The sequence below is a fragment of the Alosa sapidissima genome, chromosome 3, assembly GCF_018492685.1.
Source record: "Alosa sapidissima isolate fAloSap1 chromosome 3, fAloSap1.pri, whole genome shotgun sequence".
In the NCBI taxonomy this organism is placed as follows: Eukaryota; Metazoa; Chordata; class Actinopteri; order Clupeiformes; family Clupeidae; genus Alosa; species Alosa sapidissima.
This window is the reverse complement of record NC_055959.1, coordinates 26,918,513-26,936,245: the sequence shown is the minus strand read 5'-3', so window position 1 is coordinate 26,936,245 and position 17,733 is coordinate 26,918,513. Positions and strand designations below refer to the sequence as shown.

The following is a 17,733-nucleotide window of genomic DNA, read 5'->3' as shown; positions in this document are numbered from 1 at the left end:
GCATAAGCAGCCCTTTTTTCTAGAAAGGTGAGGTGGAAACAAATCAGATCCTTGATTAGAAACCCGCTTCAACCCTCTCTGGTGGAAATATTCGTTGATTTATGGATGATTTACCATTTACCCCACGTGTCAGTTGCGTGAACAATTCATTATATATCATTATTATCATTATTATGAATAATTTGATTATTTATTTCAAAGAACACAACTTTGGAGGCCTGCACTAGCCTTTAAAAGGCGTTGTTTTTACTTAACGGAACTTGCATTTGACCATATCCTTCAGAACAGGATGTTCACCACACACGTGTATTGTCGCCGTTTTCACTTACTTTTAAGGGGAGGAGGCAGGAATCCAAGAAAAAAGTCGGGGGTGAAAAACAGTGGACGTCGGTGGGACAAGGCCGAACAGATTTAATCAGATATTCAAGTCTAGTGCGAGGATAACAAGGGTCCTGTTCTTCTCCATCTTGCCAACATTTAAAACAGTCGTTGCCCGAGCACTGCAGGTTTATGCTAACGAAATTCATTTGTTTCTTTGTTTGACGCTAGCACGCTGCGCAGCTAACCTAGCAGCAGTTCGCAGGAGATATGACATAGCTAACGTTAACCATTACTTTCTCTTGTGGATGGAACGCAATATTGTTAGGGACATTTTTCTGAAAATAGTTACACATATATCGTGACCAGTTTGTACTTTCAGTTAACCTGCTGTTATAATAGAACTTTACATGGCCAGAGAGATGTCGCTACACGGTAAACGAAAAGAAATTTATAAATACGAGGCGCCATGGACAGTGTACGCTATGAATTGGAGCGTGCGGCCCGACAAGCGGTTCCGTTTGGCACTTGGGAGCTTTGTGGAAGAATACAACAACAAGGTAGGATGTGATATTTTTTACGATGATATTATGCTTCGTAGAATTGTCCAACTGAAACTTGTCCTAGTTATTTAGACAATTCATGACTTGTATAACGTACACAAATTTGAGAAGATCCTCTTGTATTCCTACACCGATGCGTTGTAGTATATCTGTAGTATTCACAATGCTCAAACCCCTCAAAACAGCTCCGATAAGCTTGAAATGCTTTGCTGTGTGTGTGTGTGTGTGTGTGTGTGTGTGTGTGTGTGTGACCATTTGTGGATGCACCTGTGTTGTGGGTGATCACAGGTGCAGATTGTGGGTCTGGAAGAGGAGAGTTCAGAGTTTGTTTGCAGGAATACCTTCGATCACCCTTACCCCACCACTAAGCTCATGTGGATTCCAGACACCAAGGGCATGTACCCCGACCTCCTCGCCACCAGTGGGGACTACTTGCGCATCTGGAGGGTGAGCAGTTCATACTTCATATATACAGCTTGATTATTACACCGTAGAGGCTGTTTACAAGAGCATAGATCATCTTCATATTTTGCGCAGGTCAGTGACACGGAGACACGCCTTGAGTGCCTGTTGAACAACAACAAGAACTCCGACTTCTGTGCGCCACTAACGTCCTTTGACTGGAACGAGGTGGACCCTAATTTACTGGGTGAGAGAAGACGCAACTTCTTCTGCCTGGAGTCCGTGTCATGTTTTTGTCTGTAGTTTGCATGTCTCCTGACTGGTTGTAGTGAATGTATGTAAATGTTTTGATTTGGCTCTATTTCTGAGATAAAGTGTTCAGAGGTGTGTGTGTGTCTGGATGGCGCTGACTGTGTGTGTGTGTGTGTGTGTCTGTCTGTGTGGATGGCGCTGACTGTGTGTGTGTGTACACTTGTGAAGAGCTGATTGTAACTGTACCCGTTTCCTCTCCAAGGCACCTCCAGTATCGACACCACCTGTACTATCTGGGGACTGGAGACGGGTCAGGTGTTGGGCCGCGTGAACCTGGTGTCTGGCCATGTGAAGACCCAGCTTATCGCCCACGATAAAGAGGTGAGCAGATGGATCAAAACCTAGTCACTCTAAATGACTGTTGAATATATAGAAAATGCAAATGCATATTTCCTCAAGCATGAACATGTTACCTCTGGTGCCAACATGCTGCTGAATTGTGCTGGTCATGTCCACATCAATTATTTATTAACTCTGTATGGACTTCAAAAGACAGGAATGTAATGTTCCTTTCTGTGCTTATATTATAATTATACACTTAGCTGACTTAAGTTCAAACAGCAACTTACAGTACAGATACAAATTTCCATGTTAGCTCCATGTTGTACCGGTTGCACTACAGAAACACCCGTGTACTTTATTACAGTGCATGAAAATGCGCTGTACTGTTCTTAGACTTAACATTAGGCTGATGACATCACAATGGGCTAATTAACTTGATTTGCACCTGTATCAACGTCCAGCTGCTCATCTAGGCCCTATCAAAGAATCAGTTCAACTGATTGCACCTGTATCAACTGCTTTCTGCTGAACTAGGCCAACTCTCTCTGTGTCTCTCCATTCTACAAAGATATAAGGCACATTTCAACCAACTTTCTATCCATTCATCCTCTTCAAACCATTCACTCATCCACCCATTAAACTATCCATCAACATCCATTAACCAATCTGCCTATCAACATCCATTACACTATCTACATTTTTAAAACTATATACTCTGTCTCAGGATTTAAGCATACAATATGGCTCTATTAAGACTGCCGTTAAGCAATTAGAATCCTAGGCCAGGTGGCCAGGCTATATTAAACCTCATCTACCTAGTTCAGTCATTCCAACTATTAAACCTCATCTACCTAGCAAATAATTTAACCTTTTAAACTATCCACCTATTTAACTGTTCAGTCATTCCAACTATATTAAACCTTATCTACTTAGTTGTCATTCCAACTATATTAAACCTCATCTACCTAGCAAATAATTTAACCTTTTACACTATCCACCTATTTAACTGTACAGTCATTCCAACTATATTAAACCTTGTCTACCTAGCAAATAATTTAACCTTTTAAACTATCCACCTATCTGTTCAGTCATTCCTACTATATTAAACCTTATCTACCTAGTTCAGTCATTCCAACTATATTAAACCTCATCTACCTAGTTCAGTCATTTCAACTATATTAAACCTCATCATGTTAGTTGCCAATTAGCACATCATCTGTTTTAACAATATATTTCACACCATATGTTTTGCATTTTTATGCACTGGTAATTCCCTGCTGCTCAACTAGGCCCCATCAAAAAGCCAGTTAAACTGATTGCACCTGTATGAACTGCTTTCTGTTGAACTAGGCCAACTCTCTCTGTGTCTCTCCATTCTACAAATAAGGCACATTCCATCCAACTTTCTATCCATTCATCCTCTTCAAACCATTCACTCATCCACCCATTAAACTATCCATCAACATCCATTAAACAATCTGCCTATCAACATCCATTCAACTTTCTGTCTCAACATCCATTACACTATCTACATTTAACTTTTAAACTATATACTCTGTCTCAGGCTTTAAGCATACAAACTGGCTATGTTAAGACTATATATCCTGTTCAACTGTTTCTTCTGCCCACAACTGTTTGTCATTCCAACTATATTAAAGGAGAATTCCGGTGTGATATTGACCTAAAGTGTATTGAAACATGATACCGAGTGTGAACGTATGTCTCATAGCCCATCTCGGCTTGTCCCCTGCACTCCAAAATCTGGCGCTAGTTAGCCGATGCTACCAACAGCTTTTTCAATAGTGGTGCTTCGGCATCGGGCTAGCCATGCAAATAAATCACTGTTTTACACCCATTTACGAGGCTCAATGTATCTCCACACTTCATTGGTAGACTTCCGAGGGCCCTGACATTTAAAACGAGACATTGAGAACTTTGAAAAAGCACTGGTAGTTTACTTACAAGACGGACACTACCTTCACGAAGTTTAGCGTTTGCAGCCATCTTGAATTTAGTCACGATAAGTCGAGCAACGAGTAAGAATGAACAGGTATGATAAGGGATCAGATTCCAAAAATAATTCAGTGGAAATGCATGGATTCCAGTTTCTTCCAGTAGCAGCATGTTGTTTCAATACACTTTAGGTCAATATCACACCGGAATTATCCTTTAAACCTCATCTACCTAGCAAATAATTTAACCATTTCAACTATCCACCTATTTAACTGTTCAGTCATTCCAACTATATTAAACCTCATCTACCTAGCAAATAATTTAACCATTTAAACTATCCACCTATTTAACTGTTCAGTCATTCCAACTATATTAAACCTCATCTACCTAGCAAATAATTTAACCATTTAAACTATCCACCTATTTAACTGTTCAGTCATTCTAACTGTATTACACCTCATCTACCTAGCAACCAAAATAGTTTGTTTTTACTCTGTATGATATTTTACATCATATTTTTTGCATTTTCATGCACTGTATTTCCTTCAGGAAATGCTTTTCTAGTTTACATCTGTTCCCCTTCCTCCTGTTGTCTGCAGGTGTATGACATAGCCTTCAGTCGTGCGGGTGGAGGCAGGGACATGTTTGCGTCGGTCGGCGCGGATGGTTCAGTGCGGATGTTCGACCTGCGGCACCTGGAGCACAGCACCATCATCTATGAGGACCCTCAGCACCACCCGCTGCTGCGCCTCTGCTGGAACAAGCAGGACCCCAACTACCTGGCCACCATGGCCATGGACGGCATGGAGGTCTGTCCATCTGCTCACCTATACACGTAAATGTGACCATGCAAGGCGAAACCAGTCGTCTTGCGCACAGTGCTATTTTGAGAAAATCCACGATAAACAAACGTACGGGTTAAAATGTCGAATTTCACGTTTTCGCATAATTCGACAGTATACAGCCTACACTTTCATATTGTGAACAAATTTCACGGGTAAACATACGTTTTGACTGTTAAACCCTGACTTTATTTAGGTGAAGATTAAACACATTAGCAGTCATTCCATTTGTCCACGCCGCTATAAGGTTTTACGGTAGAGCTAAAATGTAGCCTACTCATTAGGCTACTCGTTACTCAATGTGTAAGCTCTCTATCGTTCTTGGCAGATGTAACCGAATATGAATGTGAAAGACTTTCCTTTCAGGGCACGAACGGTCAAAAGCACATTTGCGTCATTAGACAGACCAGGCGTCATTTTACAGACCAGGAGAAGTACTATTAATAAGTACATTTTAAACAAGTGTCCACTTGGACTCTTAACATTTATATTACATTCTTTATTTGGTATTTTGTAAAACCCATTTTATCCTAAGCAACTTTAAAACTGTTAGTCATGTTGGCTGCAGATTGTCTAATTTCTGCTCATCCCCCGCATCTGCTAGGTGGTGATTCTGGACGTGCGTGTGCCCTGCACGCCGGTCGCTCGGCTCAATAACCACCGCGCGTGCGTCAACGGCATCGCCTGGGCACCTCACTCCTCCTGTCACATCTGCACAGCAGGTGAGAGACTAGTACAAACACACGCGCACACACGCAGGCCCAGGCAGGAGAGGGACACACGCCTCTACACGCGTGTCCCTCAGCCCTGGCTCCAAACTACACATCACATTATACACCGCCCACACAGAATGCACACACTTATTCACACCGACACTGACACGTATACACACACACACACACACTCACACCGACATTTACTCACACAGACATTATGCAACAGCTGCAGTTAGGACTGGGGGTATGTTGGGTTGGAGTTCTGATTACACCCCTCCTTGTAAAGACATCATGCTCAATGACACACACACACACACACACACACACACACACACACACACACACACACACACACTTTTGCTGCCATTACTTTCTGGCTCGGCTCTTCTGTAGCGCCACCCAGCCTGACACCAGGCTCATGCGTGTCCCGTGGGCTCGTTTGTGCTGTAGACCAGACAGCAGTTGTCTTTACCACGCGCCCTGCTCTCTTTCACCCTCACTGTAGCGGACGATCACCAGGCGCTCATCTGGGACATCCAGCAGATGCCACGAGCCATCGAGGACCCCATCCTGGCCTACACGGCCGAGGGCGAGATCAACAATGTGCAGTGGGCTTCCACCCAGCCCGACTGGATCGCCATCTGCTACAACAACTGCCTGGAGATCCTGCGTGTGTAAACGCTCAGAAAGGGAGGAAATGCATCAGGAAGATTTGTGTGTGTGTGTGTGGGGGGGGGGGGGTGTATTGTGGTTGAAGGCCTTGATGTTGAAGGACTGAAGATGGAAGCAGAATATCTTAGAGCCCTGAGGGTGATATGATTATGGGCCTTAAGAGGATTGTAGAGGATTGCTGTGGGTAGAGAGCAGTGAATGTTTCTAACTGGACTGAAGCCTGCTCCTTAGGAACTGACGATACGTGGAACACAGCTTCGTTGTGTCTGTGTGTCTGTATGGATTCTGGTATGTGTATACACCATTACACAGTCTAAATAATTCTTCCGGACTTTTGGACATTCAGAATGTTTCTGTGCAGCATTTTATGACCATTTGGGTCTACTGGAAGGTGTAACAGAAAGCGACTGAAATATTGTTAACTGAAGTTAAGTTTGCAAACAACAAAACAAAGCTGGCATATTCTTTTGTATGTTGTGAATATCATGTGTAATGATAGTGTAACACATTCATTTAAAATTGCAAATAGATGCACAGACGGTTTCATTTTTTTGATCATAATGTCCTCTGGACAGGTCAGTACCCTGTCAGTATTCCTGTCGAGATTGTTAGATTTTGTACGTGGGAGTTATTTTAAGATAAACCATCACAGAAGACGCTGTAATCATGAGAATGCACCTGACTGTATGGTGAATAAAAAAAAAAAATCCACAAGAAAGTCAAGAACTGAAGCAGCACTTCTGATTGTGCTATGTTAGTTTTCAAATATGCAAAAGCATTCTTCAGCTCAACAGTCAAAGGGTATAATTATATTCAAACGCTTTCATCAGCACCGTTCTAACGGCACACTGCAGATAATGGCAGTAGGCCTACGCGGAAGTGTACTCTTCCCCAGAAAAAGGATAATGCTGTAGCTTTCTCCTTCTGTTATAATCACTGTATAGCCTCTTAGTGTTTTTTATTTTAAGGTCTGGTCCTTTGCATGTTGAAAACAGGAGATTGTGTATATTCATATAAATCTTATCTACTCAGTCATGTCATATTTGGTTTAGTGTGTTCTATAGTTTGTTTAGTTTTGTTGCTAGGAAGGGTTGATGTGTAGTCTAACTACAGAATTCTGACTTTGCAGTCATCTGTAAATCCTGTGCTTTTCATGCCGTTGTAGCCACTTGTTTTAACATCTTTGTTATTTTGCAAACAGTGTGACTAGTGAAGGATTTGTGTAGTCCCAAGCAGTGACTGAGTTTTGTATTTTAATAAACAATTCTTGTTTTAAAATTGACTTAAATTTTCTTGCTTCGCAACAGTTGACAGTGTAAAGAACTGAATTCTTTGTCAGTTTGAACATAGAGGCAGCAATTCTTAATTTGATTATATATGTATATACATTGTGTACATACATACATACATATACATTTTAATAAGAGCCTATGCAATATTTCTTTGCACCCTCAATAATTGTTATGTTGGCTCCTGTTACCTGTCCTAGCTTTGAACATGATTTGCCGGGTAATTCAGATAATGTTAGGGCTGTCTAGGCAGGTTTGAAATACAGAGACACATCTGTCAATCACATTTCTAACAAAACAGCAGAAATGACACCAGAAGCTTTCAGATATCTGTATTTACATCTATTTACTACTTTGTGTTATAAATCAATCTTCAATCTAAAAAAGGAAACGGTAATGATTGTGTGCTTTAGGAAACCTTTACGTACAAGTAAAAGTTAGAACCTTGGATACATTCACCAGCTCCTGGACTGTCCATGATGTCCATCTAACACTTCCAAAGTGATTGGCAGCCACTGTCCACCACTACTGTCAAGTCTTGCCAGCTCCAGAACAAGTATCCACCCACTATGGGTGCAGCATCTGTCACGTGAGTCATCTCACACAATTGTTTATCGGGCATACACTTAAAAAAACAAAAACGTGAAACAATCCATGTGAGTAAACAACCAACTCACCATGAGTGTGGATTATGTAACACAAATATATAAATATATATATATATATACACACACACACATTCAAATACACACATTATGAATGTCATTTACAAGGGCATTTCTGTCAATGCCACACCATTCACAGAGTTCCATTATCTAAGCATGATACACAGGTACAACACACACCATGATCCATGTCTAACGTTCCAGGCAGTTTGTTACAAAAATCAGGTCCTCCAAATCTCAACATGGTCAGGGGACAGTGGAGCAAGAGTGCAATAGAAAATGACATGCCAGACAGTGACTTGTCCTTCAACCACAAATACTGAATAACGGCAAAGGGCCTTGACCTGTAGTCCTTGTGAACCGTGTATATGAACTTTGCCCTGGTCAGGTGTGTGTGTGATACAGTGGTTACCACATTCTAGTAGAGATGAGACTGTCAATGAACTGTCTCTCAGGACTCAAAAAACAGCACCTGAAATATATTATATTATTATCTATTATGGCTTTTCCTCTGGTTACGACTGTGGTTAGTTTGAGATAAACCAGTCCCACTATCCCGTTAGGTCTCTGAAGTATGGACAGTAAGCAATTTACTGTTGTCAAACGGTGACAACCAGAAAGACACAACGTAGTCAATTATCATCAGTTATCAGCTCAAACTCTGGACATGTTACATACAACATACACTGGACATGTTACATGCAACGCATGTTCACCAAACAGGCTTCCGCCCATCAAACTTCATACAGGACAGCCAATGTGTCTGCTCTTGTGTGAAATATTACAGTAGAAATAACATGACCATGGAGTTATTTTAGCTTTCATTTCACCAAAAAGCTGCCATGCTCCATGTTAAATGACAACAACATCCAGAGAGCCTGAGCAAAAACACTACTGGCACAAACTAGAGAAAAGTGCTACATTCTTCAGAATCTCTATTCAAAGTGAGGGTCCGCTTGATTTGAGATACCCACTATTTCCCATAAATAGATAGTATAAAAACATTAGATTGGTTTCAAGAAAAGAAACTTCAAGAAATCTCAAAAGTCCCTGATCAGAGTATATGCTTCTATGTGTATATGTGCACATGCATTTGTGCTGGCCTTTGGCAGTGTGGCAGCTGGCAGAGTCTCACTTCATTTGGTTGACTCATTACAATTACTACTACTGCAAACTGTAATAACGGTAATTACGGATACGTCATAAGAAACATTTTTACCGATAGCAAACATATTTTGAAAAAGACAATGAATCAAATGAATTCTCAGTGAAAGCTATTACTTGGTGTTGTAACATTATCAGTATTGAATTCTTCAAAAAGTGGGGAGTATACTCAAGAGGATCATTTTGAAACATTATCCTGTGTGAACCTCCCAACTGGACAGCAGAACATGCCTGGCATTTGAAGTTTCAAATATATATTTATATGGATTTAAAAGCACAAAAGTATGTGTATGTTTGTCTATGTCTTTTTCTCTTCTGCTCGGTCTTTCTCTCTCTCTCTCTTTCTCTCTTTCTCTTATCCACTAGCTTTGGTGTTTTCTGTCCGTCAATAGTTGGAGTATGGAGTATGGACGCAGTCTCTGTTGGAGTGAAGCAGGGAGACCGAAATGGGGACTGAGAAAAACAAGCACCAAGGTGCCCTGTGTCTGGGCAGCCTGTAGGTGGCGCTGAGCTTGGAGGGGAGGACTGCAGAGGATGAAGTGCTGGTGTGACAGAGGGGGGTTTAGAGGCGAGGTGTGTTTGTGTGTGTGTGTGTGTGTGTGGTGTGTGTGTGTGTGGTGTGTGTGTGTGTGTGTGTGTGGGGGGGGGGGGCTTCTAGCTGGCGGGCAGGACAGGGTCGGACACGTGCCGCTGGATCTCGGTGGGGCTGCTGGGAGCCTCCAGGCTGTCGGGGAGGGAGGGGAAGCGCAGGCTGCCGCACAGCAGTCCAGAGAGCTGGGGGGACTGGGAGGGGTCCTCCGCACCCTGGCCCTTGCCCTGAGGCTGGGCTGTGGGCTGGGGCCTGACCTGGTCCAGTGGCTGGGCCGAGGACACAGGGAGAGCGGGCTGCTTCTCCATCTCCGGAGACATGGACATGGTGTCGTCTGAGGCCACGGTCAGGTGGATGCCACTGGACAGTGAGTCTGATGACCTGTGCTGGAAGTTTTCTAACTCAGGGCTCTGTTGGAGAAAGGCAGAGGTTGAGACACAGACATGGGAGGAGGCTTATAGAGATGACATTACTACTAGGAGGAGCTGAATGTTTCCTTAGTAGTACTTAGTAGTACTATTTCATGACACTGCCATAAACTGTACTACTGGTATGTCTACTGTGTGCCAATCCCATATTCCCACATATCTGAGGAATGTATCTGGGCATTGCTGCTGAACACATTGTCAACTGGAGCACTTTAGTAATCAGTGGCTACTTGTATTATCCAATCAAAACAATAACAACTGGTCATGTCGTTGCCTGGCAACATCGCTCAAAAAGTTGTCCTTAAAGCTGCAGTTGGCAAGTCTGACAGATTGAGGGGACTTAGCCAAAATTTTGAAGGTTTACAACTCTCATGCCCCTCCCCCACTACCACCGAGCACCCTCTAATCGAGTTTGTGCTCGTCAGTGCGCACCAGGCTGCACCAGACTGTGATTGACAGTCAGATCTAACACAGCCCTTCTCTGATTGGACCAGAAGAACCAGGAGCTGTGAATTTTTGCAAAACAAATAACAGGCTCTAGGTGGAGGTAGAAGTGCGGGTTTTTTTCTAAAACCTGCTGATTTATGTTGTTCTGTCGGAGCATAGTGTCGATAGTGTTTTAGTGAATATGATCAAAAAAATCTTGCCAATTACAGCTTTAAGGTGATGCTACACAGGGAAATTGTTGTTGAGCAATTGTGGCTTGACACTTTCCCATTGAGACCGGGCAATATAATTTCAATCTGAACAATTTTTGATTGTTTTGGGCAACTTTTTGAGATCATCCAATCAAATGCTAGCAGCAAACCTCATGACTATCTGTGAGCAATCATACATGACTCATCTCCATCAGGTGAGCTGCTCTGCCACCCTCACCTTGACCAGGTCGTTGATCTGGATGGGTGGGGGGACGGGGGGGTTGACGGTGTGCAGCACCTGTGCGCCGCTGGGGGTGTAGAGGTTGGAGGGGGGCGGCGCTGACACGACGCTGTAGGCCGGCGGCACGGGCGCCATCTGCCTCTGGAGCAGCTGCAGGATCACGTTGATGTCTGCCGTCATCCGCGTCTCCAGCCTGGGACAGGAAGTGGACAGACAGGTGGACATGAACACATAGAGGAATGGAGACATGAAAGGAGAGAAGCAGGTGGATGGACTATGAGAAATGAGAAGAGAAAATGGAAAACGGTTGCTCCTCACTCTGCATTATTTCTGATTTCTGCTGTTGTGATCTGCACACTACTATACTCTTCAATATGTGCATAGTTCCCAGTTATATTGACAAAGCTTCATTTTTCTACTGCTCCTTTTCACTCACTTCCTGCTCGTGTTTACTGTCCTCCACTCTAAGCGTTCTCCTCTTTTGACTTTTCCTTCTACTTGTCTCTTTTGTTGACCAACTTTGATCTGTTCAAACTTGTTTTCCATCTGCCACAATAGGCCCTTTCGCACTGTAGGGTCTTTTTGCAGTTCCTAGAACATACAGTTCTTTAAAATCATGCCCCCCAGAGTGAAGCGCTGTAGCTGCCTGGCTGCAGCAACTTTTTTTTCCGTACCGACAGTACTCCGTGACTTCGAGAATCAGATCTATGTGCTTTTCTTTAACATAAAAACTGCATGAGAAGGCTGCAGAGACTGGCTACTGTCAAGCAACAAATGCATTCTGGACAGATGAGAAGAAATGTTATTAACAATGCTGATTATTTTTTTTTTAAAGGTATACTATGCAGGTTTAGGTATTTTTGGCGAGTTTAGAGCTCCCTCTAGAGTTGCGATGTATTTATATGTTACGCTGCTACTATAAATAGGCAACAGGCAAAAACTTCTAAGAGCTATATCTACTGACAGGGTAATGTCTAGATTCTTGTGAGTTTTGGCGGGTCGCCACTCTTGCAAGCTGGTTTTCTCAGTAGGGACTCACTACGTCTATGCTGTATAGCTATGCTAGGTGAACGATTCGCCTATTACAAGTTAATTTACCATCAAATTGACTTCATAAAGGTGAAAAATCTTGCATAGTGTGCCTTTAATGCTTCCTGATACCATGAGCCTCTAGTTTGCCAATAAAAGTCATTAGCTAGTAACTAAATAGCAATGCTGTCAGTTTCATTACTTTATGTTCATTTAATAATTGGGCTACTAATGTGTGCCAAGTCATCTCACAGTTCTTACTGTGTGGGAATGCAAACAGAAAAACAGCCCTAGGAACTGTGTAGTTCTAGGGGTAGCCGCTCCAGTTAGTAGTTAGTAGAAATGTGTTCTTAGAACTGTTGGTCTTAGAACTGAATGCGCCTAATGATGGCTCATCTCGCCACTTTCCTCCTCAAGAAGGCTCTTTTTCCTTGACCACCACTAAACCTGATCTGTCCTCCAACCTTTCCACTGATCACACTTAACCTTTCATCTCCTTTCGAGTAAGACTGAGCCTCTCCTCCTGTTGTCCCTGATAATCCCCTGTGTGTGCATGTGTGTGTGTGTGTGTGTGTGTGTGTGTGTGTGTGTGTGCATGTGTGTGTGTGTGTGTGTGTGTGTGTGTGTGTGTGTGTGTGTGTGCATGTGTGCATGTGTGTGTGTGTGTGTGTGTGTGTGTGTGTGTGTGTGTGTATCGGACCTGTTGAGCTGGGACTGCAGCAGCTCGAGTCGGGCCTGCAGCTCGCTGGGCCTCTCCTCGGGGCAGACATGCGGGCCGTAGGCCGCTCTCACCGAGGACGAGCGCCGCTGCTGGCTCTCCGAGAACTGACTGGGCCGCCGGTCCGGCCAGTAGTTGTACAGCCCCGACACGTTCAGAGGGGGCGCTGGAGCCAGGAGGAGATGGAGAGAGTAAAGAAAGAGAGACAAAGACAGAAAGACAGAGAGAGAGAGAGAAAGAAAGAAAGCAAAAGAGAGAGAGAGAGATAGATAAAAAAAACAATCATTCATTGCAACAGGAAATCGCTCAAAGCGCCTTCATGCGTGCTGTGTGTGAATGTGTTAGGTGAAGACGGGAATAAACAGGAAGCCATGCTGATCACAGAGTTGCTTGCAAACTTAGCAATTCTCATCTGCATAGGGTGTAGTCACACACATGAAACTTTAGATCTGCGCTGGGCTTGTAAAACGACTAACAACAGACTCACAGTTTCTATAGGTCCGTCATAGTGCATTAGTTCTTTAGATAGTGATGTGTTTTCAAGATTACATTTGTTTTTGAAATTTCACTGACTTACAGTGACAGTGGCTTATCAGGGGCCAATAAAGCTACTCTTGTTTTGCAACAAAGAAGCCCAATCACACCACCCAGAAAATATTTTAGTCCTTCCACAAAATCGAGTTTTTATATTGAACATATTTTCTCTTACGCATACAAACACACATGCAAACATTCTCTCTCTCTCTCTCTTTGTCTCTCTCTTTGTCTCTCTCTTTATTTTCAGCACACACATACTTACAAACACACACACTGGCTCAAACACACACACAGCCACACACGTACCCATATAAGGGTGCGTACCCATGCTCTGGGCGGTGCTGTTGGGGGGCAGCAGGTTGACAACGGCGGGCTGGTAGTCGCGGGCCTCGGCGTTGCCAGCGGGGGTGGGGTATAGCTCAGCGCGGCCGGCGCCCAGCACCTTCACGTCCTCCTCGCTGGAGAGCGACGCCGCGCTGCCACTGCTGCCCAGCTCGTCCCAGTGGGAACGCGACAGCGCCCCCCGGTGGTTCCCTACCGCCGCACAGGACTGGTCAGGGTATGCGTCGTCCCTGTCCATTCCATCTGGGGGAGAACGAGAGAGAGAGAGAGAGAAATAGGGGCAGAAAGAGAGGGAGTGACAGTGAGAGAAATAGGGACAGAAAGAGAGGGAGTGACAGTGAGAGAAAGACAGAAAGAAGAAGGCAATGAGAATGAGAAAATAGACTAAACAGGACCACTGGAGCGCGCTTAGCCCGACGGATCTGCTTGTCCCCTGTGGGAATGACCGCAGTGTCTTTTGTCCATCTTGACACAACATGTCAAATACAAAATGGCCTTCAGGGTGGAGATAATTCTACTCACCAGGTCGATTGCGTCGGTGCAGAGAGTTTCTCCGGCGTCTGGGTCGGTGGTAGCCACAGTCGGACTCCTCGCTGGGGGTTGGCTGCATGATTCTGTCTACCTGATACACACCAGCTTCAGTAACACATACACACACATCTCACAGCACAAGACCACCCTCTCTAACCTAGTGGTTCTCTCTGTGGGCTAAGCCACCACTATAAATTACCACCACATAATATTCTTGTATTCAATATTTAGTAAATACACAGTGATATTCCAGGACAGTAGATATTTCAATTAAACCCACATCCGAAAAAGGGAATACTTCTGTGTGGGAAACATGCGATTGCAACAGTGTGTGTGTGTGTGTGTATGTGTGACTGACTCACATCTCTGAGGTTGAAGGTGATCTCTAGGTTGGTCCAGAAGGTGTCAGAGAAGTCGGGGTACATGTCCAGCACCTCCAGTAGGTCATCACGCAGGATCTTGTGCAGGTCGCAGTAGGTCAGTGCGCGCACGTCTGCGTTGGACTTCCCTGGCCGCCCGTACAGACTGATGGGCTCCCCAAAGATGTCATTCTTACCTACAGAGGGAAACACAGTGGAATAGAGGGAGATTGGGGCAAGAGTACAGCATGAACAAGAATAGAATAGAGAGGCACACCAGGGCATAGAGAAAAGAGGAGGTAGGAATGGGGGGGGGGAGGGGGGGGGGGGTCTGAGAATCTGTCAACAAACAGTTGCTCCCATGTCTTGCTATCATCTCTAGCCATGCTAGAGACTGGGCTAGAGCACCACTGAATGCATGGAAATCTGTTAACAGTAGGGGGCGCCAGAGAGCTAACTAACTCCTACAAAGGTTTTTGAACCAACAGACAGCTGAATTGTAGAATACAATGAGCGGCCATGTTATGTTAGCGTTTTTTTTTTTTTTTTTTTTTTTTTTGCGCCACCTCTGATCCAACTTTTCAGGTTCCGAACAGTTGGAGAGCATCTGGAGCATGAACCAGAATGGAGCTGGTTTTCTGTTGGTGGAAAAGGCCTAAGAGCATTACTCTACTAACTCGCCTGTTCCCATACAGAGCTAGGCAGCTGTCACTTATTCAAAAGACTTTGCAGGAAATGGTGTAAAGAAACACAGAAAGCAGAACAGAAACCTGCAACAGTTTTAATTCATTCATGGAAATCACTGCCCCTACCTAAGATGGCCACCACCATATCATCGCGCAGGATCTCGATGGAGCCGCGCGAGATGAAGTAGAGGGCGCTGAGGACATCGCCGTTGTGGACCAGCGTGTCGCCAGGTGGTGCGTGTGTGGTCTTGAAGCGCATGGCCAACGCACGTAGGCAGCCCTTGCTGGCACCGCGGAAGGCCTTACAGTTCTGTAGCAGCGAGCGGTTCAGGTGCAGGCAAATGTCCGCTTGCAGACACTCCGGAAAGCCCTTCAACACCTGAACGAGAGGAGAGAGGGAGAAAGGAGAGTGTTGTAGAAGGTGAAAATTATACAGACCAACAGGCATGTGTGTGTGTGTGTGTGTGTGTGTGTGTGTGTGTGTGTGTGTGTGTGTGTGTGTGTGTGTGTGTGCGTGTGTGTATGTGTGTGTGTGTGTGTGTGTGTGTGTGTGTGTGTGCGTGTGTGCGTGCATTTGTGTGTGAGATGGAGTCAGAGAGAGGAAGTGAGAAAAGCAAGATAAGAAAAAGAGAGTCACAGAAACAGAACATTTCACAGAGGTGAAAGACAAGATTAGAGTCAAAAGAGAGACTCAAAGACAGGAGATGTGTCTCATGAGATGTGTCTCATGAGGAGATGTGTCTCTTGAGGAGATGTGTCTCTTGCATCTGACACAATGGGAATGGCTGGCCTACACATGTGTCTATCTATGTGAGTTTCTTTTGTGTGTGTATGCACGTGTGTGTGTTTGTGTGTGTGTTTGTGTGTGTGTGTGTGTGTATGTGTGCGTGTGCGTGCGCGTGCGTGCTGTCTGCCGCTTACTGCATTCATATCGATGCCGTTGGTGTAGGACCAGGCGTGCTGGAAGTACTCCTCCAGCCTCTGCCGGAGGCCGCTGGGGATCTGGTGGAAGCGGATGAACTCTTTGACCCGCAGCATCTGGGTGTGGTAGCGTGCCGTGCCCGAGTACAGCCGCTGGATGATCGCCGACACGTTCCCAAAGATGCTGGCGTACATCAGAGCTGCGGGGGATAGACAAGAGTCAATGGGAAACCAGCCCACAGTGGACACAGATAACAAGAACAGGGAGGAGAGGGGACACGAGAGAGGACACAAGGGTGCTGGGCAGCACAGTGATGGACTAAAGATCAAAGTCTTCAGTTACCCTGTGTAGCAGTTGTGAAATGGCCAGCTCAATGGTACTGGTAATGTGAACAGCTTAAGGCTAGAACAAATGTTTATAATTAAAGCTTTGTATAAAGTAAGTGAGACAAATGTACATATTGTGACAGAATGTTTCTTATTTTAAACAGCTGAGGTGCCTGGAAAACCAGACATTGATACCCACAATACCCTGTACTTTATTACAGCAATTCCTAGATACACGGGTTACACAAAGAGAGATAATGAAGCTAAACCTGAGAGGAAGTATTGTTTACTGTACTCCATTGTGCTGGTAGGAATCATTTCACTCTACAGTCATAAATGAAACATAAATGGGGTTTTTTGAGATAGATTTTAGAAGTTTAAGATTGCAATTTTAGATGAAACATCTTAGAATGGGATTGAACCATCACTGAGATGCACTCACATCCAATGAGCATGACGCAGATGGAGAAGATCTTCTCGGGGTTGGTGTTGGGCGAGACGTTGCCGAAGCCCACGCTGGTCAGGCTGCTGAAGGTGAAGTAGAGCGCCGTCACGTACTTGTCCTTGATGGACGGCCCCGACAAGGCGTCACTGTCGTTGTAGTCCTTGCCGATCTGCTCAGCCAGCGAGTCCAGCCAGCCGATCTTCATGGTGCCCATGCGCGCCGAGCTGGTGCGCTCCACGTTGCCGATGGCGTACCAGATGCAGGCCAGCCAGTGGGCGATGAGTGCGAACGTGCACATGAGCAGGAAGAGCACGGCGGCACCGTACTCCGAGTAGCGGTCAAGCTTACGGGCCACGCGCACCAGCCGCAGCAACCGGGCCGTCTTCAGCAGGCCGATCAGGGTGGTGGTCTGAGGCTGGGGGCGACGGACGGAAATAGGATGGACAGAGTAAAAAGACAAACAGGAAGTAGAATTAGCCCATGGACTTCTGTATAACACTTACAGAACATTTACACACATGCTTTTCTGACATTCATACATCATTTCAGAGACACACAGTTCTGTTCTCTCTTATTAGGTACATTCTTAGTTACCTTTCTTAGCTACAGTTATTTACATAATCTGCATAATTCATTACATACAACAAATAAGCCATGGTGTCAACCCCACAAACACACATACACATACACGTTACACACATAAATCTGCCCCATGCTCTTCCCTCCCTCTCTCCCTCACTCTCCCCCCTTTCACCTGCCCTCCT

The 17,733-nt window shown here is 44.7% G+C and overlaps 2 protein-coding genes across 5 annotated transcripts in view; one reads left to right on the top strand and one right to left on the bottom strand.

Moving 5' to 3' along the window:
- The first annotated feature begins 321 nt into the window (after positions 1-321).
- Positions 322-7,338, top strand: dcaf7 (ddb1 and cul4 associated factor 7). Of its 2 annotated transcripts, none has more exons than XM_042084902.1 (7): positions 322-878; positions 1,170-1,328; positions 1,419-1,530; positions 1,798-1,916; positions 4,430-4,639; positions 5,277-5,394; positions 5,894-7,338. In XM_042084902.1, exons 1-7 carry the CDS (start codon positions 729-731, stop codon positions 6,064-6,066), a joined length of 1,041 nt encoding a protein of 346 aa, XP_041940836.1. In that variant the 5' UTR covers positions 322-728; the 3' UTR covers positions 6,067-7,338. The 2 variants fall into 2 exon arrangements, with proteins under 2 accessions (XP_041940836.1, XP_041940835.1); XM_042084901.1 differs by having other exon boundaries at positions 5,891-7,338.
- A 328-nt stretch (positions 7,339-7,666) lies between these two features.
- The window catches only part of kcnh6a (potassium voltage-gated channel, subfamily H (eag-related), member 6a), a 49,227-nt gene continuing 39,160 nt past the window's right edge, over positions 7,667-17,733 (bottom strand). For 2 of the 3 annotated variants that reach the window (XM_042084849.1, XM_042084852.1), the window contains 9 exons: positions 16,967-17,384; positions 16,198-16,397; positions 15,403-15,655; positions 14,594-14,787; positions 14,223-14,322; positions 13,665-13,943; positions 12,804-12,987; positions 11,072-11,267; positions 7,667-10,177 (listed from right to left, as the gene is read on the bottom strand). In XM_042084849.1, the coding sequence (XP_041940783.1) occupies positions 9,833-10,177; positions 11,072-11,267; positions 12,804-12,987; positions 13,665-13,943; positions 14,223-14,322; positions 14,594-14,787; positions 15,403-15,655; positions 16,198-16,397; positions 16,967-17,384 (2,169 nt within the window). In that variant the 3' untranslated portion in view covers positions 7,667-9,832. The remainder of the gene's footprint in view (positions 10,178-11,071; positions 11,268-12,803; positions 12,988-13,664; positions 13,944-14,222; positions 14,323-14,593; positions 14,788-15,402; positions 15,656-16,197; positions 16,398-16,966; positions 17,385-17,733) is intronic. The other variant, XM_042084850.1, reaches the window with a different exon arrangement.